Genomic DNA, 23,653 nt, shown 5'->3' with positions numbered 1-23,653 from the left:
CTGTTCAAATACAGCCGGAGCACAGTCAAACTGTCGATCCACATCATATAAAACACCAGCTCGCATGTTTAGGCCCTGTTAGACAACAAAGAAACGGTGCGGAGGCTGAGGAATTCGGCCCCCCGCGTCCTTTACCCCCCCCCCCCCTCAGAAAACGACATGTTCAACCCCCTCCCCTTCCACTCATCCTCTCATCTTCTGCTCTCGCGCCATCTGGCACAGTCCACAGAGTGGCAGGCAAGCCATTACTACCCAGTCGTCACACACGGAGCCCTGAGGAAGAGCACAAGCACAGTTACCAAGTGGTGGATGAACCGCCGTGGTCCAAATCATGGTCTCACTAGAATGATGATGAACACTACATAGAATAGAACAGAATAGAACAGAATAGAACAGAATAGAAGAATAGAAGGATGATGCACACTGCATAGAATAGAATAGAACAGAACAGAATAGAACAGACTAGAAGAATAGACGGATGATGCACACTGCATAGAATAGAACAGAATAGAACAGAATAGAAGGATGATGCACACTGCATAGAATAGAATAGAACAGAATAGAAGAATAGAAGGATGATGCACACTGCATAGAATAGAACAGAATAGAAGGATGATGCACACTGCATAGAATAGAACAGAATAGAAGAATAGAAGGATGATGCACACTGCGTAGAATAGAATAGAACAGAACAGAATAGAACAGACTAGAAGAATAGACGGATGATGCACACTGCATAGAATAGAACAGAATAGAACAGAATAGAAGGATGATGCACACTGCATAGAATAGAATAGAACAGAATAGAAGAATAGAAGGATGATGCACACTGCATAGAATAGAACAGAATAGAACAGAATAGAAGGATGATGCACAATGCATAGAATAGAATAGAACAGAATAGAAGAATAGAAGGATGATGCACACTGCATAGAATAGAACAGAATAGAATAGAATAGAAGGATGATACACACTGCATAGAATAGAATAGAACAGAATAGAACAGAATAGAAGAATAGAAGGTTGATCCACACTGTATAGAATAGAACAGAATAGAACAGAATAGAAGGATGATGCACACTGCATAGAATAGAATAGAACAGAATAGAACAGAATAGAAGAATAGAAGGATGATGCACACTGCATAGAATAGAACAGAATAGAACAGAATAGAAGGATGATGCACACTGTGGGGACAAAAAGACAATGCACAAAATCTTTTTTTTTTTTCCCCATTTTTCTCCCCAGTTGTACCTGGCCAATCACCCCGCTCTCTGAGCCGTCCCGGTCTCTGCTCCACCCCCTCTGCCAATCCGGGGAGGGCTGCAGACTACCACATGCCTCCTCCCATACATGTGGAGTCACCAGCCGCTTCTTTCCACCTGACAGTGAGGAGTTTCACCAGGGGGACGTAGCGCGTGGGAGGATCACGCTATTCCCCTCAGTCCCCGCCCCGAACCGGCGCCCCGACCGACCAGAGGAGGCGCTAGTGCAGCGACCAGGACACACACCCACATCCGGCTTCCCACCCGCAGATACGGCCAATTCTGCCTGTAGGGACGCCCGACCAAGCCGGAGGTAACACGGGGATTCGAACCGGCGATCCCCGTGTTGGTAGGCAACGGACTAGACCGCCACGCCACCCGGACGCCTGCGAAACAAAATCTTAAGCCAGAACTGAAATCCTCTAACGCGTCCCCGTGCGGAGGGACTGGGTCTCTGTTGCCCATAAAAATATGAATCTACCAATGTGTAATCGTCACAGTAGGATTATGTGACAGTAGGGGGCGCTCACTCACAGTGATGCGGTATCTGCTGCGCATGCTGGTCCGCAAAGCGATCATGGCCCCCGGCAGGAACGGCAGGCAGCAGCTGTCCCCATTGTCCTGAGCCACTTTACAGGCCAGGATGCAGGGGACAAAGGCGGCGCAAAGACCTGTGGGAGGAAGGAGGTTACGCCTCGTGTGTCGTTTCAGTGAAATTCATTTCATTCTGTTTACATTTCACGAAAGCCCTACCCACCACACACACACACACACACACACACACACACACACACACACACACCAGGCTGAATGATATTTTGGAAAAAAATCAACATTGTGATGTTTTTTGGGATTTTCTCTTGCAACATGTGTTAACGAATAAAAAGCAGCTGCATATTTGCAGGAGACTCGTGCAGCTTTTAACTTTCAAGGTTTCATTTGCTTGGAAAGAACTGATCACCTGAGCAAAGACCAGGGCGAGTCTAGAGAAGGGAAATAAGGCAGTTGTCCACGAAAAGTCACTAAATCACACCGCGTCGTATCGTCAGAGGCGCTGGAATATTTTTTCTTCACAAGTACTCGTAAAAAAGCGGACCCTCCGAGACTTTTCCTACAAAGAAATAAGAGTTTTAGCCCAACGCGACCGACGGGCCCAATATGCTTCACACGGCGCCCTCCGCAGCGTGACTATCGCACGTCCCAGATAGCATCCAGATGTGGGCCACTTCAGGCAGTGATGCGGCACTGACGGCCTTCTTCTGGCCCTGACAAAATGGATGTGAGCCTGAAGTGGCCCACATGTATAATAGCAAATATGGCCCAAATATGCCAAATCACATGTGGGCCTTTTTTGGGCAAAGCTGCGGTGCTCTGGGCAACATGTGATCTGGATGTGACCCTGAAGTGCCCCGTGTGGTAAATGGTAAATATGGCCCAAATATCACAAAACAAATATGGACCACCTTTGGCAAATATGTGGCGCACGAGGCATTGCTATGGCTCGGTTCTGGCCCAGATCTGGCACACGGGAGCGGCCCGCCCGTGTGCCGCCATTCCACGCGGTATGCGGGCCGGATGAAAGTGCCGGGTGTGGGACGGGACCGGGCCAGAGCGATTCTGCCATCTGGGACGTGCGTATCGCCACGCGGACTCTGAAACGGCGCATCGTTCGGTCCACACACACACGCACAAAGACGCTAGGAAACACGCACAGATGCCACAGTCGTCACAGCAGTCGCACACATTTGAACTCCAGTCCTGCGAGCCGGAGGAGACGGTGTAGCTGGTGATGGAGACCTGAGGCTGGGAGCTGATGATGTTTGACTGAAACGCCATGGCTGTGAACGGAGATGGAGATGGAGGAGGGTGAGGACGGATTAAATAGTCAGGGAACAAGAGAAGAGGGGGGGGGGTGGAGACAAGGAAAAACAACAGGACAGTTACAGTTTCACAACATCCCACCGCACTCGATAAAAGACAACAGCCGCGGTCGACATTTGCGCCGCTTCGCATCCGTTCAACGTTTGTGGCCCCCTTCACGGCGGCGGCGGTGGCTCACCTTCTGAGGCTGGAGTGGGCTTCCTGCAGGTCGTCGGATGTGTTAGATTAGCACGGGGGCAAATCCACAAATGGGAGCGCGCAACCGTTGGGCGCCCTTCTTATAGTGCGTATGACGCCATGGTTTCGCCGTTAATAAGAATCGGATGCCCATTTGAGGCCGAATGAAAACCTCGTAAACACAAAAGGCAAATGTTTGATTTGTCAATATTTGATTTTGGCGTGTAGGTTTCAGGCCTTTTCAAAGTGGAACACACCTAACAGAGGCGTGGTCCCTTATCACTGGAACCGGACAATTAAGTTTGGTATAGTGCGCTTTCCCAACTCAAAGGAGGCTTCACCCTTGCGAAGGGTGGAGGCCGGTCTTGGAGCGTGTGCGTATGTGTGTTCTTGTACTTCAATCTGTTTTGACGGCGGTTCGAGATTTTAGCCGTCAGACTGGGGACGTTTTTGCAAAAGAAGGACATTTTTGTCCGGTCCTCGCGTTTTTAGGGGTCTATTTCAGGGTTAGGGTGCGGGTTAAAGGTTAGGCGTGTCGTTCTGATGGGGCCGGGGAATGAATGTAGTCAGCGAAGGGTCCTCACAAAGGTCGAAGTACAAGAATGTGTGTGTGTGTGTCTGCACTAAGAAAGAACAAATAAGAATATAAAATACACACCGCTCCTCAACGAAAAAGTAGGAACGGCGGAAAATATTTGAACTCTGGTTTTGCGATGCGTAACTGAGGATCTGCAAGTATGTGAGTCTGTGATAATGTGCTCAGATACGTCTACGTATCAGAATCAGGATCGTGTTTATGGGCCGTGTAGGTTTGCACAAACATGGAATTTGAGGCCGGTTTCATGGTGTACTTAACATAGAATACTAACACGACAACGCAGCAATCCTCCGATATATATATACACAAGGACTGACTATATAAAATAAGAGGTGATAAAGTGCAATAGTACAGAGAATAAATCAGAGATGCTGAAATAGACGTTGGCAGGTTACCTGCATACATGCCTGAGGTAGATGGACATGGCAGAGTGTACCAGTAAAGGTGCAATGTACAGTACAGTATATATACAACATGGTTGGATTTATTTGACAGTGTTGAGCGTTCATCTGAGTGACAGCCTGCAGAAAGAAGCTGTTTTTATATCTGGTTGTTTTGGGGTACAGGGCTCTGTAGCGCCTACCAGAGGGGAGGAGTTGGGTGCGATGGGTCTGCAGTGATGCTGCCTGCCCGTTTCCTGACTCAGGAGGTGTACAAGTCCTGAATGGAGGGCAGGTTGGCACAAATGTTTTCTTCTATAGACTTAACTGTCCATTGTAGTCCGTCCCTGTCCTGTTCGGTGGGCGATCCAAGTCGGACAGTGATGGATGTGCAGAGGACAGACTGGATTATTGCAGTGTAGAGCTGAATCAGCAGTTCCGGAGGCAGGATGAATTTTGTGAGCTGGTAGAGAAAGTACATCCCCTTGCTGGGCTGTGTTGGAAGCCCACCTTAGGTCTTGGGAGATTGTGGAACCCAGATAAGCAGGTCGACACTGTGCTGTTGAGTGAGTATGGTGTGGGGGGGGGGCAGTGTTAGGGAGCTCCTCCTGAAGTCCACTGTAATCTCCACTGTTTTGAGCATGATTAGCTCCGGGTTGTTATGGTTACACCAGAGGCCAGCTGATCAACCTCCCATTTATATGCAGACTCGTCACCCCCCCCCCCCAGTGCCCCCCCCTAACAGGCACCCCGGCTGACCAGAGGAGGCGCTAGTGCAGCGACCAGGACCCATACCCACATCCGGCTTCCCACCCACAGACACGGCCAACTGCGTCTGTAGGGATGTCCAACCAAGCCAGAGGTAACACGGGGATTCGAAGTGGCCATCCCTGCCATGTTTGTACATTTATCAGCCAGGTGTTTTAACGCCCCTTTAACACAGGCCTGGGGTGGGATATAGACACCGATCAGAACGAATGATGAACATTCCCGTGGGGAATAGAATGGTTTCCTGTCAGTGAAAAACGTCTCCATATGAGGGCTGCATGATTTCTTCAACACCGTCACATCCGTACACCCAACCTTTTTTTCATGGAGAAGCATCCGCGGCCACCCCATATGTTTCCCGATTGTCCCGTATCGGGAAAGAACCCAAAAGCAGACGGGACAACCAGGTAAGGGAAGAATCGAGTCTTTATTGAAGTAACCGATCTCAGGGGTAGAGCAGGAGTCGGCTCAGTGGCAGGTAGGCAGGCAGGCAGGCAGGCCGAAGTCCATGAAAGGCGACGTTCCAGCGAAGACTGGACCACAGTGGAGGCTTTTTAAGGGTGATGATCGCTTTGAAGTCAAGGGAGCGAGGCTGTGACGGGGGGGTGGGTCAGCAGGGGTCAAGGGCGAGAGGCTGTGACACCGATAGCTCCGTTACGCGGTCTGCTCCGAGGAGCTGGAGCTGTGGCAGATGAAGTGTACTGTGAGTTACAGGCTCACTAAGCCAGGTTTCCGTGAGACACAGCAGCAGGTCTAAGAAAAGTCCCAAGTTTTTCCCGCTTATGAGTATACTGTAAATTCTAAAAGCTAAGTTTACTTAAAAAAACTAAACGAGGAAACCGATTACACTTGGGAAAAGTAAGTAATTGAGCTGAATTGCGTCAAGTTATGTGAAATGATTTCACGTAACTCGACACAATTAAGTTCCTTATCCTGTCCTTCTTCGTCATTCCCAGTGAAAATCTTAGCATCTTCAACTCTGCCACCTCCAGCTCCGCCTTCTGTCTTTTCGCCAGTGCCACTGTCTCCAAACCATATAACATAGCTGGTCTCACAACCATCTTGTATACCTTCCCTTTAACTCTTGCTGGTACCCTTCTGTTGAAAATAACTCCCAACACTCTTCTCCACCCACTCCACCCTGCCTGCACTCTCTTCTTCACCTCTCTTCCGCACTCCCTGTTACTTTGAACAGTTGACCCCCGAGTATTTGAACTCATCCACCTTCATTAACTCCACTCCTTGCATCCTCCTCATTCGCTGTCCTCCCTCTCATATGTATTCCCATATGTATCCCGTCTTGCTCCTACTGACTTTCATTCCTCTTCTCTCCAGTGCGTACCTCCACCTCTCCAGGTTCTCCTCATCCCACTCCCTACTCTCGCTACAGATGACAATGAAATCCACAAACATTATAGTCCACAGAGAGTCCTGCCCGAGCTCGTCCGTCAACCTGTTCATCACCATTGCAAACAAGAAAGGGCTCAGAGCCAATCCTTTATGTAATCCCACCTCCACCCATACGTCATTCCTCCCGCACACCTCACCACACTGCCCTCATACATATCCTGCACCACTCTTACTTACTTCTCTGCCACTCCCAACTTCTTCATACAATACCACACCTCTCTCGGCACCCTGTCGTATGCTTTCTCTAACTCCACACAGACACAATATAGTAACTCCTTCTGGCCTTCTCTATACTTCTCCGTCAACATCCTCAGAGCAAACATCGCACCTGTGGTGCTCTTTCGTGGCATGAAACCATACTGCTGCTCGCTAATCCTCACCTCTCCTCTTAACCTAGCTTCTATTACTCTTTCCCATGTTTTCATGCTGTGGCTGATCAACTTTATACCTCTGTAGTTGCTACAGTTCTGCGCATCACCCTTGTTCTTGAGAATTGGTACCAGTGTGCTTCTTCTCCACTCCTCAGGCATCCTCTCATTTTCCAAGATTGTGTTAAACAATCTAGTTAAAAACCCCACTGCCATCTCTCCTAAACACCTCCATGTCTCCACAGGTATGTCATCTGGACCAACCGCCTTTCCAGTCTTCATCCTCTTCATAGCTGCCCTCACTTCCTCCTTACTAATCCACCGCACTTCCTGATCCCCTATCCCCACATCATCCAACCTTCTCTCTCTCTCTCTCTCTCTCTCTCTCTCTCTCTCTCTCTCTCTCTCTCATTTTCTTCATTCATCAGCCCCTCAAAGTACTCCTTCCACTTTCTCAACACTCTCTTCTTGCTTGTCAGTCAGCACATTTTCATCTCTATCCTTGATCGCCCTAACCTGCTGCACATCCTTCGCAGCTCGGTCCCTCTGTCTAGCCAATCGGTACAAGTCCTTTTCTCCTTCCTTAGTGTCCAACCTCTCATACAACTCACCATACACCCTTTCCTTTCCCTTCACCATCGCTCTCTTTGCTTTACATCACATCTCCTTGTACTCCTGTCTACTTTCTTCATCTCTCTGACTATACCATGTCTTCTTTGTCAACCTCCTCCTCTCTATACTTTGCTGTACTTTCTCATGCCACCACCATGTTTCCTCCGTCCTGATGACACACCAAGTACCTTCCTAGCTGTCTCCCTCACTATTTCTGCAGTGGATGCCCAGCTCTTCACCACCACCCAGTGCCTGTCTTAACTCCACCCTGAACTCTGCACAACACAGTCTTCCTTCTTCAACTTCCACCATTTGATCCCTGGCTCTGCCTTTATTTTCTTCCTCTGCTTGTTCTCCAAAGTCATCCTACAGACCACCATCTGATGCTGCTTAGCTACTTTCTCCCCTGTCACCACCTTGTAGTCTCCAATCCCTTTCAGATCGTGCCTCCTGCATAACATATAGTCCACCTGTGAGCACTTTCCTCCAGTCTTATACGTCACCCTGTGTTCCTCCCTCTTCTTGAAATATGTATCCACCACAGCCATTTCCATCCTTTTTGCAGAATCCACCACCATCTGCCCCTCCACATTCCTCTCCTTGACACCATATTTGCCCATCACCTCCTCATCACCTCTGTTCCCTTCACCAACATGCTAATTGAAGTCTACTCCAATTACTACTCTCTCCTCCTTGGGTACACTCCCTACCACTTCCTCCAACTAACTCCAGAATTCTCCTTTCTCTTTCATCTCACACCCAACTTGTAGGACATATGCACTGATAACATTCATCATCACACCTTCGATATCCAGCTTCATACTCATCACTCTGTCCAACACACTCTGGACATACTCTTCCTTCAGAATTACCCCTACCCCATTTCTCTTCCCATTTGCACCACGGTAGAAGAGTTTGAACCCACCTCCGATGCTCCTGGCCTTACTGTACATCCACCTGGTCTCTTTCACACACAGTATAGCTACCTTCCTTCACTACATCATATCAGCCAGCTCTCTCCCTTTATCAGTAATAGTGCCAAAGATTAAAGTTCCAACTCTCACCTCTACACCCCTACCCCTCCTCCTCTCCCGCTGCCTCTAGACATGCCTTCTTCCCCCCTCTCCTTACGCCGGATCTATCATATGGGCCACCTGGGCGTGTGCCTAGGGGCCCCTAAGCGTAAATGGTCCTCAGCGATGGGAGAAAAAAAAAAGTATGCCTTTTTTTTATGTCGGGCTCCACAGAGATATGATGCAAATCTTGACCCATTCTCTTGATAATTTTCCAATCAGAATGAAATAAACTTTGTTTTCAAGAAAATTAAGTCTCATAATTGATCATTGTATTGGTGAGATGGCCGTGCAAGTGGTGACTGGTGAGCAAGCGGCAATACACTGTACTGATTGGCTAACGGTCAAGGCGGGTGGGCATAGAGAGCAGGTGGCTTAGATTGCACAGATTCAAATTCAGTTTTTCTTAAACCAAGCCAATGTTAAAAACAGTGGAATCAGTTCTTACCTGACCTGTAATATTTGCTAGTAATATTTGATTTGCTAATGTCCCTTACGGCTTTCCGTAGCGCCACAACAAAGTCACGTGATGTACGTAACAACGTCAGTCGGAATCCGGTCGATGAATAAACACCCAGCACGAGAGAAGTCGTCCTTGCTTTATTAATGTTATAAGTTAACATAGCCAGAGGGCACAGAACATTACATGGTGTCAGAGTAGCGGAGTTTAAATACCCAATATGGATTCGTACGGCGTTCCAGCTCCACGGATGGACTGGGAATCGGCGAACTTACCTGAAGCATGGAGACGATTTCGACAAACAACGGAGCTAATGTTCACGGGCCCCCTGCGCGGGAAGAATGAAGAGGAGAAATGCAGCTACCTCCTGCTCTGGATAGGGGAAAAAGGGCGCGATGTGCACAACACTTGGACACTCAGCGGAGAACAAGCCAAGAAGCTAGAAACGTACTACGATAAGTACACTGAGTACATCACCCCCAAAGCAAACCCGATTTATGCCAGATATAAATTTCATGAAAAGATGCAGGGAGAGAGTGAATCCTTCGAACGATTTGTAACTGAGCTAAAGCTCCTAGTCAAAGACTGTGGCTACCCAAATGCCGACGAGATGGTCAGGGACCGCATCGTGTTTGCCACCAACTCACCCAGAGTGAGAGAAAAGCTACTTAGCCAGGGAGCTGAGCTAACGCTAGAAAAGGCCATAGATGTAGCCCGCTCACACGAGCTAGCAAAGCAACAGCTAAAGTCTATGGGCCAGGGCAGCACACATGAAACGGTGCACGCAATAGGCAGAAAGACTTACAAACCGAACGCACCCAAAGCAGCTAACGCTAACTTCAGACAAAGGGACGTTAGCACCGCCGCCAGGGCGTGTAGCTATTGTGGAGGGCTACACGGCGCTAAAGCCACTTGCCCAGCTAAGGGTAAACAATGCATTAAATGCAAGAAGCTCAATCATTTTGCTAAAGTATGCAAGTCTAGCTCCCAGGGACAGACAAAGTACTACCGCGGCACAGTACATGCCGTCGGAGAGAACCCAGAAGAGTGCACCACTGACAGAGAACAGGAAGAACTGTACTTCGACAACATTACAGTGGAGAGCACCGCTGTGGGAGAACAGACAGAGCTGTACATAGACTGCATCTCAATAGAGAACAACGGAAAAAGCAACGAGCAGGCTTACGTAGAGGTTGGAATTGGCACACCTCCACAGAAGGTAAAGTTTAAACTAGACACTGGGGCACAGGCCAATACTATTCCCACCAACCTGTTCCAGGCGCTGTTCAAAAATGTGACACTGAAACCAGCAATACACAGACTCACTGAATATGGAGGAGGCGCGCTGAGCGTGAAAGGCACATGCAAACTCAAATGTAAGTACAGAGACAATGCAATGATGCTGGACTTTTACGTCATTGACACAAACGCCCCACCAGTCATGGCAATGAAAACATGCCGTGACCTAAACTTGGTAAAAATAGTGATGGCTGTGAGCGAGGAAAACAATGTCACATCACAGAGCATAATGGATGAGTATGCAGATGTTTTCCAGGGAATAGGAGAGTTCCCAGGCGAGTGCACCTTCCGCGTCACACCAGATGCAACGCCGGTCGTCTGCCCGCCACGCAGAATCCCCATCGCCCTACGCAGCAAACTGAGGGACGAGCTTGACAGCATGGAGAAAGGCGGCATAATCTGTAAGGTAACAGAACCCACAGAATGGGTGAACGCACTCGTTATTGTTGAGAAGCCAAAGACAGGCAAACTTAGAGTGTGTTTAGACCCCAGAGCTCTTAACAAAGTGATACAACGACCTCACTACCCCCTCCCCACGCTGGAGGACGCCACCACAAAGCTCGCTGGAGCTGAGTACTTTAGCGTGTTAGACGCGCGGTCAGGCTATTGGGCCATCAAACTGAGCACTGAATCCTCAATGTTGACGACATTTAACACAGTGTTTGGCAGGTATCGTTTCCTCAGACTGCCATTCGGAATCGTGTCCGCTCAAGACGAGTTCCAGAGACGCGTGGATGAAACATATGAAGGATTGGACGGTGTGACGGCCATAGTGGACGACATACTAGTGTTCGGCAAGACTAAAGAGGAACATGACCAGCGTCTCAGAGCGATGCTGAAGCGCACAAGGGAGCGAGGGGTGAGGCTCAACCCCGACAAGTGTCACATATGCGTGTCCGAGGTAAGCTACTTCGGCCACACGCTCTCACACGAAGGCATCAAACCAGACCCACACAAGGTGAAGGCGGTCAAGGACATGCAACCCCCACAGAACAAAGCAGAGCTGGAGACAGTCCTCGGCATGATCAACTACCTCGCCAGATTCGCTCCACACCTCTCACAGATAAACTCACCCCTCAGACAGCTTCTGAAACAGGACAGTGAGTTTGTGTGGGATGCAGTCCACGACAAGGCGTTCCAAGAGATGAAGAATCTCATTACACAGCACCCAGGTCCAGTACTCTCATATTTCGACCCGCAGAAAGAGCTGCGACTCCAAGTGGATGCATCCAAAAGTGGCCTTGGGGCTGTCATGCTCCAAGATGGCAAACCAATTGCCTATGCGTCCAAGTCACTCAACAGCACTGAAGAAAACTACGCACAGATAGAGAAGGAGCTCTACGCTGTGGTCTTCGGCTGCAAGAGGTTCCACGAGTACATGTATGGACGAAAAGTGATTGTGGAGTCAGACCACAAGCCTCTGGAGGCAATACTAAAAAAGCCACTGGCAGCAGCACCACCCCGGCTGCAACGGATGATCCTGGCGCTCCAAAAATACGACATCCAAATCATCCACCGCCCCGGTAAGGACATACCGGTGGCCGACACACTGTCACGCAAGTCAATAGAACACCACGACAGTGACCTACAGGAAGGGATGGAGGCCCAAGTGCACACAGTCCTCAGCAACATCCCTGTGAGCGACACAAGACTCACAGAAATCAAGCAGGAAACAGCGCAAGATCCACAGCTCACCGCACTCAGACGAGCCACACTCACTGGCTGGCCAGACACAAAGAAAAAGTGCCCGCCCAGCATCCAGGAATACTGGAACCACAGAGCAGAAATCTCAGAAATGGACGGTATCCTGTTCAAAGGTGAGAGAATCATTGTCCCCCAAAAGCTTCGCAAGGACATGATACAGCGCATCCATGCCAGCCACCTTGGCGTGGAAAAAAGCAAATGCCGAGCAAGAGACTTACTGTTCTGGCCTGGCATGGGGAAACAGATCGAGGATGCGGTAGCAGACTGCAGCATATGCCAAGAACGGCGCAGCGCAAATGCAAAGGAACCAATGATGTCACACGCCATACCCGAGCGGCCGTGGCAAGTGATAGGCACAGACCTATTCACATGGAACTCACAGGACTTCATAGTCACTGTGGACTACTACTCCAGATTCTTCGAGCTAGAAAGACTTTACAGCTGCACCTCATCTGCCGTCATCATGAAGCTGAAAGCAGCAATGGCTCGACACGGAATCCCCGAGACTATCATCAGCGACAACGGTCCGTGCTACAGCTCTGGTGAGTTCCGCAACTTCTCACAGACATGGGGTTTCTCACACACCACCACAAGCCCCCACTACCCACAGAGCAACGGCCTCTCCGAGAAGACTGTCCAGACGGCCAAACGCATCCTGGACAAAGCCAAAGCTGAGAACAAAGACCCCTACATGAGCTTACTGGAGTATCGCAACACACCGGTGGACAACCTGAAATCACCGGCACAGCTACTGATGAGTCGGAGGCTGCGGTCCATTCTCCCATCAACAGCAAAACACCTGCAGCCACAGATCGCCAGTCAGGAGGATGTTCACAAAAGGAGAGAGGTATGTCAACAGCGCCAGCAGGCATACTACAACCGAACAGCCAAACCTCTGCCCCACCTGCCCGCAGGCACACCAATCCGCTTCCGGCAGGAGGATGGATCCTGGAGACCTGCAACTGTGGAAAGACCAGCGAACACAGACAGGAGCTACCACATCCAAACCAAAGAAGGTCAGATCTACCAACGCAACCGTCAACACCTGCGACAAAGCAGAGTGAACACTCACACTACACACACACACACTTCACAGCAGACTGTTACCAGCGCTAACAACAACACACAAGCCCATCAGCAAGAGCATGCTGAACCTCCAGACACGAACAATCAGCGACAACCAGACACACAGCCTGGTTACACCACGAGGTCAGGTCGCACGGTCAAACCAAGACAAATCCTTGACTTATGAATGTAAAAAAAAAAAAAAAAAAAAAAGATGAAATGTTATTACGGTGTCACATTTAGACAGGGAAGGAAATGTTTTACACTACTTTGTTGCAGTCCAGTTATATAAGAGTTCCACTTTCATATTCTTTCTTATTAAGATTGTATTCGCTTATAAACGTGCTCAACGTGGTCTGTATCTCTGCAGAGAAAGCAGCACTTTTCAGAAAAAGGGAGATGTAATATTTGCTAGTAATATTTGATTTGCTAATGTCCCTTACGGCTTTCCGTAGCGCCACAACAAAGTCACGTGATGTACGTAACAACGTCAGTCGGAATCCGGTCGATGAATAAACACCCAGCACGAGAGAAGTCGTCCTTGCTTTATTAATGTTATAAGTTAACATAGCCAGAGGGCACAGATCATTACATGACCCACTATCAGTTTGGTTATATCAGTGAGAAGTGTGCGGGGGAAAATGGCCAAGCAGCAGAAAATGGACGGCGTTAACCAAAAGTCCAGTGGGGCTGCCAGAAGAAAGTAAAGAAAGGGAAGGGAAGTGAAACAAGCGGCAACAATGAAAAAATGTCCCGCTAATGATTAGTTGGGGGTTTCTTTTTTCCCAAAAAAGATAAACAAAGTGAAGAAGAGGGCATCACTACGGAAGCCCCAAGTACGGAAGCCCTAAGCGGCCATGCTACGGAAGCCCTAAGCGGCCATGCATTCATACGTTTTATTCCCTCCGTTTTCTCGTGATAACGAGTTAATTTCCTCTGTTTTCTTGAAACTCGAGAAAACGAAGCTTGTCTTCCCGAGATCTCGAGAAAACAGAGGAAATTAACTCGTTATCACGAGAAAACGAAGGAAATAAAATGTATGAACGCATGGCCGCTCGGGGCTTCCGTAGCATGGCCGCTCGGCGCTTCCGTAGCATGGCCGCTCGGCGCTTCCGTAGCATGGCCGCTCGGCGCTTCCGTAGCATGGCCGCTCGGGGCTTCCGTAGCCTGGCCGCTCGGGGCTTCCGTAGCATGGCCGCTTGGGGCTTCCGTAGTCAGAACAGCTTTCAGCGCTCTCTTTGATGGCCATCGAGTCCGAGATCGTGAGGGAGCTGGAGTTTGAGGACTTGATCACAGAGTTTGCAAAGAAAAAGTCAAGAAAGAAGAACTTCTAAAGGTAAGAACCAGCTGATTATGTTGTCTGTGCATCGAGCAGTGTTATCTGTTGCGATTGTGTGTCGCTGTATATTTTGTGGATGGGTTTATTTGATACGCGTTTTGCATAACATGTGCATTGTATCACAGGGGTGTGGTGCTGCTATATTGTATTGGAGTCAGTTTGTCAAGTTCATTATATGTTGGTTTTTGCAGTTCTGTGTGAAGTTGCCTAGCTCACTTAGTGAGCCTTATTTTGAAACCTGCATTCAGCTGTGCTGTGTGATTACCTTAGGACGGCATTGTTGTAAGCCTATAGCCAGTCACATTATTATGTACCATAATACCTGGCGTGCTGTCTGCTTGGGTGGTTTTCCATGAACACAAATATTGCCATAGTCTAGAGTCATACACTGCCTTGGGATGATTTAATCCATTGTTTACTTGTCTTGTGATTTGTGAGTGAAATGGCAGTACTTGGTCTATTGAACTGTAGGCGTACCTGCTCAGCTGGACTGGTTATTCAGCCTTTGACTTATAGGGGGGTGATTATGGTCTGGTGGATTTGACATGCCAGCTTGACTGGAAGCTCAAAATAATTGAGGTGGGGTTTAATGGCTGGGGCGTGGGGTGGTCGTGATGTGTGTGTGTGTGTGTGGGGGGGGGTGCCCAGGGGTCCCTGGGTGTACTAATCCAACCTTGCATTTGCCCAACAGTGGCATAGTTTCCACCGACACCCTGCTGGCTAACAGTACTGGTGGCGGTTGTTGGTTCCTTGTTACACTCGAGTGAGCTTCCCAGACATTCATTCCTCTGCTATCAGGTAACAGTTACAGTAGGCCTTTATTAGTTTGCACGGAGCACTACCTTTGGCTTGCTACACATGAGCTTTAAACATTTGTCCAAGCAATGTAAACTAACGTTAAACATAGTATATATAGTAGCTCATACATGGTCAAAGATTAAAAGTAAAGAAACATTGATTATCCATCCATCCATCCATTATCCAAACTGCTTATCCTGGTCTCAGGGTCGCGGGGATGCTGGAGCCTATCCCAGAAGTCACTGGGCGGCCGGCGGGGAGACACTCTGGACAGGCCATCACAGAGCCAACACACACACACACACACATTCACACCTAGGGACAATTTAGTACGGTCGATTCACCTGACCTGCATGTTTTTGAACTGTGAGAGGAAACCGGAGCACCCGGAGGAAACCCACACAGACGTGGGGAGAACATGCAAACTCCACACAGAGGACGACCCCCAAGGTTGGACTACCCCGGGGCTCGAACCCAGCACCTTTTTGCTGTGAGGCAACTGCGTTGACCACTGCGCCACCGTGCCGCCCTCATATATGATTATATGGAATTGTCTTCGCTCTGGTAAAAAGAAGATGACTCTTTTTTTCAACACAAACACTACATGGTGCTACAAGAAGTAAAGGGCTTCTAAATGGTCTGGTTCACATTCCGAGACATTTCTTATCGTTTGACCCTAAAAGTGAGTCAGTAAGTTAGTTAATCCTTATTTATGGGGCACTTTGCTGTGGGTTGTGTGGTTTTGGGTCTTATCAGGGTCAGGACAGCCAGCAGATTCACTGCAACGGATAGGTGTAGATGTTGAACTGATTACTCATTGATTGCACTGACAGCCACTGCTTCCTCTCCTGTCCACACAGACATGAAACCACACACCCCGACCACAGACTTCTCAAACACGTGGTGAAAAAGGGACTGGACAAAAAGCATAAAATAGATGCAGTTCTATGCCATACATGCTCCACAACCTAACGGGCTTCGCCATCGAGGCGCTGCCTCGGCGCCTAAGAAAAGTCTTTGTACTCACCGCCCACTCAGGTGGTAGGAGCGCCCACCCCCTATAAAGCCCGTCCGTCTCCGCTGCTCATCTCCCTTTTTCGCTCAGCCACCTGAGCTCCAGACCTTGTCCTCGAGTTTCTTGTCACTCTCCTGTGTCACAGCGTTATTATTAGTGCTGCCCGATTAATCTAATCGCAGTCATGACGTCGGCCTGTGCAATTATATAACCGCAAAAGACTGAGATTTAATTAAATAATAAATTGTGCGTGTGTGAACGTCTGTTTGTGTGCAGTCTGCATATTTACGCCCATAATTAAGAGACGACCAATCAGTCGGTTTAGGCAGTGAAGCACGTGCAGTCTATGGTCACAGGACTGTCCGGCGTACTCTATGCGAAGGGAGGAAAAAATGGATACCAATGACAACGAACAGGTTATTGAACTGGTGGCGAAAACAAAAACAAAAAGCACGACTTCTGTTATGTGGCGATATTTTGGATCCAAGCTCAGCGACGTTGAGCAGAAAGCGGTACCGTGTAAAACATGCAAAATAAAAGTCGCTACATGTCGTGGCAACACGACAAATTTGTATATCTATAAATGGATCCTCGGACACGAGAGACGCCAACGACGGCGATACATTTTTTTTATTATATCGCAATTGCAATGTTGTCCAAAATAATCACAATATGACTTTTTCACCAAATCATGTAGCACTAGTTATTATGATGACTTCTTCCGTCTTGTATAGCTACGATTGTCACACCTGGCCACCAGTCCTGCTTTGTTTGCCTCACCTGGCTGCACCAAGTAGCCTTTCAGACCCCCCCCCCACACCTACCTCGTCCTCCCCTGGGAGGAGTGCAAGAGCCAGCAGAGGTTGAGTCCATCCGCCTCTCCCATACTGGCCAGACGCTGGCACACGGAGGGGTGGCAAACTGATCCCAACTCTGTGATGAGTATGATGAGAAGGACGACCACTTGATGACCTGCCGGTTTACGGCCATACCACCCTGCCTTGGATGACTTCACCATCACCTCCATGCTCAGCCTCGTGGTAGGCCTCGAATGCGTCTTGTGTGGTCCAAGATGGCGCCATCCATACCATTATAAAGGACATTGTCCTACCCTACACTTACATCCCACAAAACAAGAGTGTCCCAAGTGCTACACACTCTGATACTCAGGTTGTTTCAGATGTTAGCACTATAGCTTTCAGAGGTGCACCACCTGGGCCGAAGGGGATGTCTCCCCTTCCTCCCCAGGTGAGGTGAATAAGGGGGAGGCAGTGCACAATGCCCACTCTTCCCCGGCCTCTTTTCCACATTCACGAAAAGCTAATGTGGCTGATTTTAACCGATTGACACCATTCGCTACCTGGAATGCTAATGTGGCTAACTGTGCCTTGCTCGTCTCAGATGTTAATACAGTAAGCATTAGAGGCGCCTCACCTGGGTTGGAGGGGATGTCTCCCCTTCCTTCCCAGTTGAGGCCAATTGGTACAAGCGGTGCATGTTGCCCGCTCTTCCCCAGCCTCTGCTGTTCATTCAATTGCGGCCTGTCAATGTCATTAGCTATCTGAGGCGCAAGTTGGCTAACTACGGTCTGCTAGCCTCATTGGCACCTAATAAGGCTATGCAGCTACCGTGGCCTGCTGGCTCCATTGGTGACCTGCCCATTGCCCTGCAACAGGCAGAGGGTGTGATCCTCTCATGGCCAGTTCTTGGATGGCGCTTCATGGTATGGAAGTTGAGAGGGTAAGATTGAGCGACATCGGCCACCCTGAGGCAGTGGATGCAACTATTCAGAATGCGTGTACCCCTTCCACCTCCAGGGCTTATTCTATGCGCTGGCAGGTTTTTGTGGTCTGGTGCCAGGACAGGGACATAAATCCACATTCCTTTCCTTTACAGGATGTTTTGCAGTTCTTACAGGACCTGTTTCATGATGGCCGCACTGCTTCCGCAATGGGGGTGTTTGCAGCAGCGATGACAGCGGGCCATGATGGGTTTGGCCGCCTCACAATCAGTAGCCATCCCTTGCTCAAACACTTCCTGATGGGGGTCCATAGGCTGAGGCCCCCTACTCAACACATTGTCCCTCAGTGAGATGTGTAGACAGTTCTGGACAGGTTGGCTGGCCCGCCGTTTGAGCTGCTTGGGCAGGCAGACTTGGAGTTGTTATCTATCAAGACGGCCACTCTCTTGGCTCTTGCTTTGGCTAAGAGGGTGGGGAATCTGTTTGCCTTGTTGATCCATCCCTCCTGCATGTATTTCAGTGATGGCAAGGGGTTGGTGGAATTGTGCCCCAACCTGTCCTTCCAACTGAAATTCATCACCTTCCTCATTCAGGTCGAGAGTCATCCGTCTGAGACCATTCTTTCCTCCTACTCACACAAACAAGAAGGAGGCGCGCTTTCACACCCTGTGTCCGGTGAGTGCACTTTGTTGTTATGTGCAGTGCTCGGTGGCAGTCAGGAAATCCAACCGACTATTCGTCTGCCATGACGGTTGGGCTTAGGGAGCTCCTCTGTCAGCGCAACAGCTTGCCTACTGGATTTGTGATGCAATCCGCATCACAAATGATGCGATGGGCTGCCCCACCCCTGTGGGCCTCAGGGTGCACTCTATGATGGGCATTGCTGCATCTATGGAACTTTTCAGAGGATTGCCAGTGGAAGACATCTGCTTGGCGGCTTCCTGGTCCTCCACGTCAACCGTTGTGCAGTCATAACTCAGGGATATGACTGCTGACTCGGTACCCCATGTGGTGCTTGGTGCAGGATCTAGGGCAGGGGTGGGCAATCTTATCCAGAAAGGACCAGTGTTGGTGCAGGTCTTTGTTCCAACCAAGCAGTTACACACCTGTGTCTCCTAATCAAGTTCCTCAGTGAAGACTCTACTGGTTGATTAGTGGGATCAGGCGTGTAACTGCTTGGTTGGAACAAAAACCTGCACCGGCCCTTTCTGGATAAGATTGCTCACTCCTGGTCTAGGGTGACCTTGTCTTCAGTTGACTTCCAAGTCGGCTGTGTCAAGCCCCTGGCGGGTTGGTGCAGTATGGCGCGAGGCCCTCAGGAGGGGCAATGCTTGACCATTGGACTGCTGTTGTGTTGCAGTATGGTACGAGACCCTCAGAGGGGGCAGTAATGCTGCTGTGTAGGGTGCTGTTTGGCTGGTGTTGGACTAGTGTCAGCCGGGCCCAGCTGAGAGTACACTCATCCCTAACTGCCTTCACTTTAGGTGTGAACCAATAGCAAAGCCCGTTAGAGGGCGGAGCATGTACGACATAGATATAGTAGTTACCCTGGATGTCCCTGAACTCCAATTCTATGAGTATGTGCGTAGCCCTCTACATCATCCAACCTTCTCTCTCTCTCTCAGTTTCTTCATTCATCAGCCCCTCATAGTACTCCTTTCACCTTCTCAACACACTCTCCTCACTTGTCAGCACATTTCCATCTCTATCCTTGAGCGCCCTTACCTGCTGGACATCCTTCCCAGCTCAGTCCCTCTGGCTGTCCGTTTCTCCTCCCTTAGTGTCTAACCTCTCATACAACTCAATATATGCCTTTTCCTTTGCCTTTGGCACCTCTCTCTTCACTTTACGCTGCATCTCCTTGTACTCCTGTCTACTTTCTTCATCTCTCTGACTATCCCACTTCTTCTTTGCCAACCTCTTCCCCTAATACTTTGCTGCACTTCCTCATTCCACCACCAAGCTTCATTGTCTTCCTTCCTCTGGCCTGATGACACACCAAGTACCTTCCTAGCTGTCTCCCTCACTATTTCTACAGTGGTTGCCCAGCCATCTGGTAACGCTTCACTACCACCCAGTGCCTGTTTTAACTCCTCCCTGAACTCCACAAAACAGTCTTCTTTCTTCAACTTCCACCATTTGATCCTTGGCTCTGCCTTCACCCTTTTCCTCTTCTTGGTCTCCAAAGTCATCCTACAGACCACCATCCGATGCTACCTAGCTATGTTTCCCTGTCATCACAATGCAGTCTCCGATCCCTTTCAGATCACGCCATCTTCATAAGATATAGTCCACCCGTGTGCACTTTCCTCCACTGTTATACGTCATTCTGTGTTCCTCCCTCTTCTTGAAATATGTATTCACCACAGCCATTTCCATCCTTTTTGCAAAATCCACCACCATCTGTCCTTCCACATTTCTCTCCTTGACACCATACCTATCCATCACCTCCTGGTCACCTCTGTTCCCTTCACCAGAATGCCCATTGAAGTCCGCTCCAACCACCACTCTCTCCTCCTTGGGTACACTCTCCACCACCTGATCCAGCTCACTCCAGAATTTTTCTTTCTCTTCGATCTCACACCCAACTAGTGGGGCATACTATGTGCTGATAACATTCATCAATACACCTTCAATTTCCAGCTTCATACTCATCATTCTGTCCAACACACTCTTTACCTCCAACACACTCTTGACATACTCTTCACAATTACCCCTACCCCATTTCTCCTCCCATTCACACCATGGTAGAAGAGTTTGAACCCACCGCCGATGCTTCTGGCCTTACTCCCCTTACACTTGGTCTCTTGGACAAACAGTATACCTACATTTCTTCTTTCCATCATATCAGCCAGCTTTCCCCCTTTACCAGTCAGAGTGCCAACATTCAAAGTTCTGACTCTCACCTCCACACTCCTACCCTTCCCCCTCTCCCGCTGCCTCTGGACATGCCTTCCCCCTATTCCTTCTGCTTCGCCTGACAGTAGCATAGTTTCCACCAATACCCTGCTGACTAACAGCACCGGTGGCGGTCGTTGGTAACCCGGGCCTCGACCGATCTGGTATGGAAATCTGATTTATGATCCGCATATTTGATTTGGCAAGGATTTTACTCTGGATGCCCTTCCTGATGCAACCCTCCCCTAGGACTGCACGATATATCAAACATTTACCTTCATCGTGATATCAACATGCGCGATATACGTATCGCAAACGACTGCTTGAACTGCGATAAATTGCACGTGCCATGCATTCACACTCTGCATAACACTACGAGTTTGTGGTGCCTTTGGTGCCCCCTTCTGGAGTAAAGGTGGTAGTGGCACTTGGCCGATTCCGCCTCAGTAACAACAAAATATAATGGAACAAATAAAAACATTAGTTACTCAGTCTGCAAAACTGGTAAGACATCAGTTTTAAATTGAGACTGTTACGTAATCATTTATAATGTAAACCCCTAGTAGCTGCTATATTTAAATAGGCCTAGATGTTGTGTTAAAGTGATGAAGAAACTGTTTTGCCATGCAACTAAGTTGGTGGTATTAGTTCTTTGTCGGTATAGAGGCTGTAGCCAGATGCATTTTTTTTTCCAATAAAACCATGTTGCTGGAATGGAAATAATGCATTTATTTATTTATTTATTTATTTATTTTATTCAGTGTGCATAGGCTGTTCATTGTCTGGGGTCTGTGTTGGCAGCAAACCCAAAGCAGAAAGACATTAAAAATGTATACTTCAATATTTGTTTATTTATGGCGAATCGCATGTTTTCCTAACATCGTGCAGCCCTACATTGGGGCTTGATACCGGCACTACGAATGCACTGGCTTGTGCATCCTCAGTGGCTGGGTTTAGTCATCAGCGCTAAGCTTGACACACTGATGACTCATTTCGGTTTCTTATCAGTAATGGGAAACCAGTATCAATGTCATTTCCTCGTGCCCTGAGGTTTTCTGAGCAACCACATAAAGTTGAATTAGTTTTCCACACTCTAGTTGGTGGTTTTTTTCTTTTCTTCAACGTCATACGAGCTTTAATAATACCTTCAATGTAAAATACCAGAATACAAGTTTGCACGTTGTCCATTTTTATAACCCCCCCAAAAAACAAAAAGATAGATTGTACGGAACAGAATTAAAATTAAAATAAAAATAAAAAAATGGAAAAGCACATAAACAAATGGCAAAATAGATCAAAATGTAAACATAAATACACATTCAAAAAACAGGTGTATATATTAGTCATGGTTGTCTATAGCTAATCTACATTGTAATTTGATTGAATAAGAATCAGTTACGGAAGAGTACACAGTTTTTGCATTTTCGTATATCGCCATATCTTATAAAATTTACGTGTGCAGCCTCCTATAATCAGATAGTAAGACAGGCCGTGAGTAAACTGAATGTTAATTTGGGAAGCTGAGCTCTAAAACCAGAGGACTCTGATCGGTTATTGCAATACTTTTTATTATATGTGCATGCTTTGACAATGGATAGTAGCTTTTTATCAACGAAGAAGTAATCAATACATGAGTATCGACTGGTGCGTCGGAGAGAAAAATGAGTATTGTCTGGTCGACGGAGAAAGAAATCGCTAAGCGTCAACAGCCCCACATGTCTTCAGATATGACTGTAAACCCAAAGAGGACTTTGAGGGTGGTGAGGGTCTTATTGAGGAATCGGTCTAATGCTGGCTCCATGATGGTATTTATATCTCCCCCAAGTATTAATTGGTGAGTGTCGATACCAGAATTTCTGAAAACGTTACTATCATCCCCTTTACTATCATCCCCTTTAGAGGCATACACATTTGCTAAGACTAAAGGGGTGTTAAATAATGAGCCAATCACAACTACATAACGACCATTTGGGTCAGCTGTTACATCAGAAACAATAAATGGAGTAGATTTATGGATAAGGATTGCGGTACCCTTAGCTTTACTATTGAATTTAGAATGGAACATTTGTCCGACCAATTTATGCTGATTTTAGGGGGGTCTATATTTTTTTTGGGTGTGTTTCTTGAAGAAAGGCGGTGTTTACTTTGAAGTGTAAAAACTGGGAGAATACTTCATTACGTTTGGTAGGGCGTTTAAGTCCCCTAACATTCCAGCTGATAAAGTTAATATGGCAACCATTGGTTTCTGAAGTGGCGGCACGGTGGCGCAGTGGTTAGCGCACTCACCTCACAGCAAGAAGGTCTTGGGTTCGAGCCCCGGGGTAGTCCAACCTTGGGAATCGTCCCAGTTCATCCTCTGTGTGCAGTTTGCATGTTCTCCTCGTATCTGTGTGGGTTTCCTCTGGGGGCTCCGGTTTCCTCCTACAGTCCAAAGACATCTAGGTCAGGTGAATCGGCCGTACTAAATTGTCCCTAAGTATGTGTGTGTGGGTGGGCAGGCGGGCCCTGTGATGGCCTGGCGGCCTGTCCAGGGTGTCTTCCCGCCTGCCACCCAATGACTGCTGGGATGGGCTCCAGCATCCCCGCGACCCTGAGGGCAGGATAAACGGTTCGGTTTGATGGATGGATGGATAGTTTCTGAAGTTGAGGGTGTAGGTATCCATCATCTAAATTTATAGATGGGGGAAATATGAAGAATTATATTTATTCACTTTGTGATATATTTGGATTAACTGTGTAAGTATAGTATAGTCAACCTTAATACATCTAAACAAGGCAAAATAAATAACGATAGAAACATCA

The 23,653-nt window shown here is 48.2% G+C and overlaps 1 protein-coding gene across 2 annotated transcripts; it reads right to left on the bottom strand.

The window, feature by feature from the left end:
* Positions 1 to 172: 172 nt before the first annotated feature.
* cnfn (cornifelin) lies at positions 173 to 23,274 on the bottom strand. 2 transcript variants are annotated; one of them, XM_056286711.1, is made up of 4 exons: positions 23,138 to 23,274; positions 2,978 to 3,103; positions 1,800 to 1,936; positions 173 to 273 (listed from the first exon to the last, which is right to left on the bottom strand). In XM_056286711.1, the coding sequence occupies exons 2-4, from the start codon at positions 3,099 to 3,101 to the stop codon at positions 184 to 186; spliced, it is 351 nt and encodes a 116-aa protein (XP_056142686.1). In that variant the 5' UTR covers positions 3,102 to 3,103; positions 23,138 to 23,274; the 3' UTR covers positions 173 to 183. The 2 variants fall into 2 exon arrangements, with proteins under 2 accessions (XP_056142686.1, XP_056142685.1); XM_056286710.1 differs by lacking the exon at positions 23,138 to 23,274 and adding an exon at positions 3,325 to 3,375.
* Between the last annotated feature and the right edge of the window lie 379 nt (positions 23,275 to 23,653).

Source organism: Lampris incognitus, chromosome 9, assembly GCF_029633865.1.
Source record: "Lampris incognitus isolate fLamInc1 chromosome 9, fLamInc1.hap2, whole genome shotgun sequence".
NCBI classification, from domain to species: Eukaryota; Metazoa; Chordata; class Actinopteri; order Lampriformes; family Lampridae; genus Lampris; species Lampris incognitus.
The sequence above is the reverse complement of the archived record's forward strand: the minus strand, read 5'-3'. Positions and strand labels throughout refer to the sequence as shown.

What these genes read in the sequence shown, in the direction of transcription:
- cnfn (XM_056286711.1), bottom strand. Translation starts at nt 3,101, where the DNA reads ATGGCGTTTCAGTCAAACATCATCAGCTCCCAGCCTCAGGTCTCCATC. An exon ending in CTGTGACGACTGTGGCATCT is followed by an intron (nt 1,937 to 2,977) that starts GTGCGTGTTTCC and finishes TTCCTCCCACAG; the next exon opens with GTCTTTGCGCCGCCTTTGTC. An exon ending in GCAGCAGATACCGCATCACT is followed by an intron (nt 274 to 1,799) that starts GTGAGTGAGCGC and finishes GCTCTTCCTCAG; the next exon opens with GGCTCCGTGTGTGACGACTG.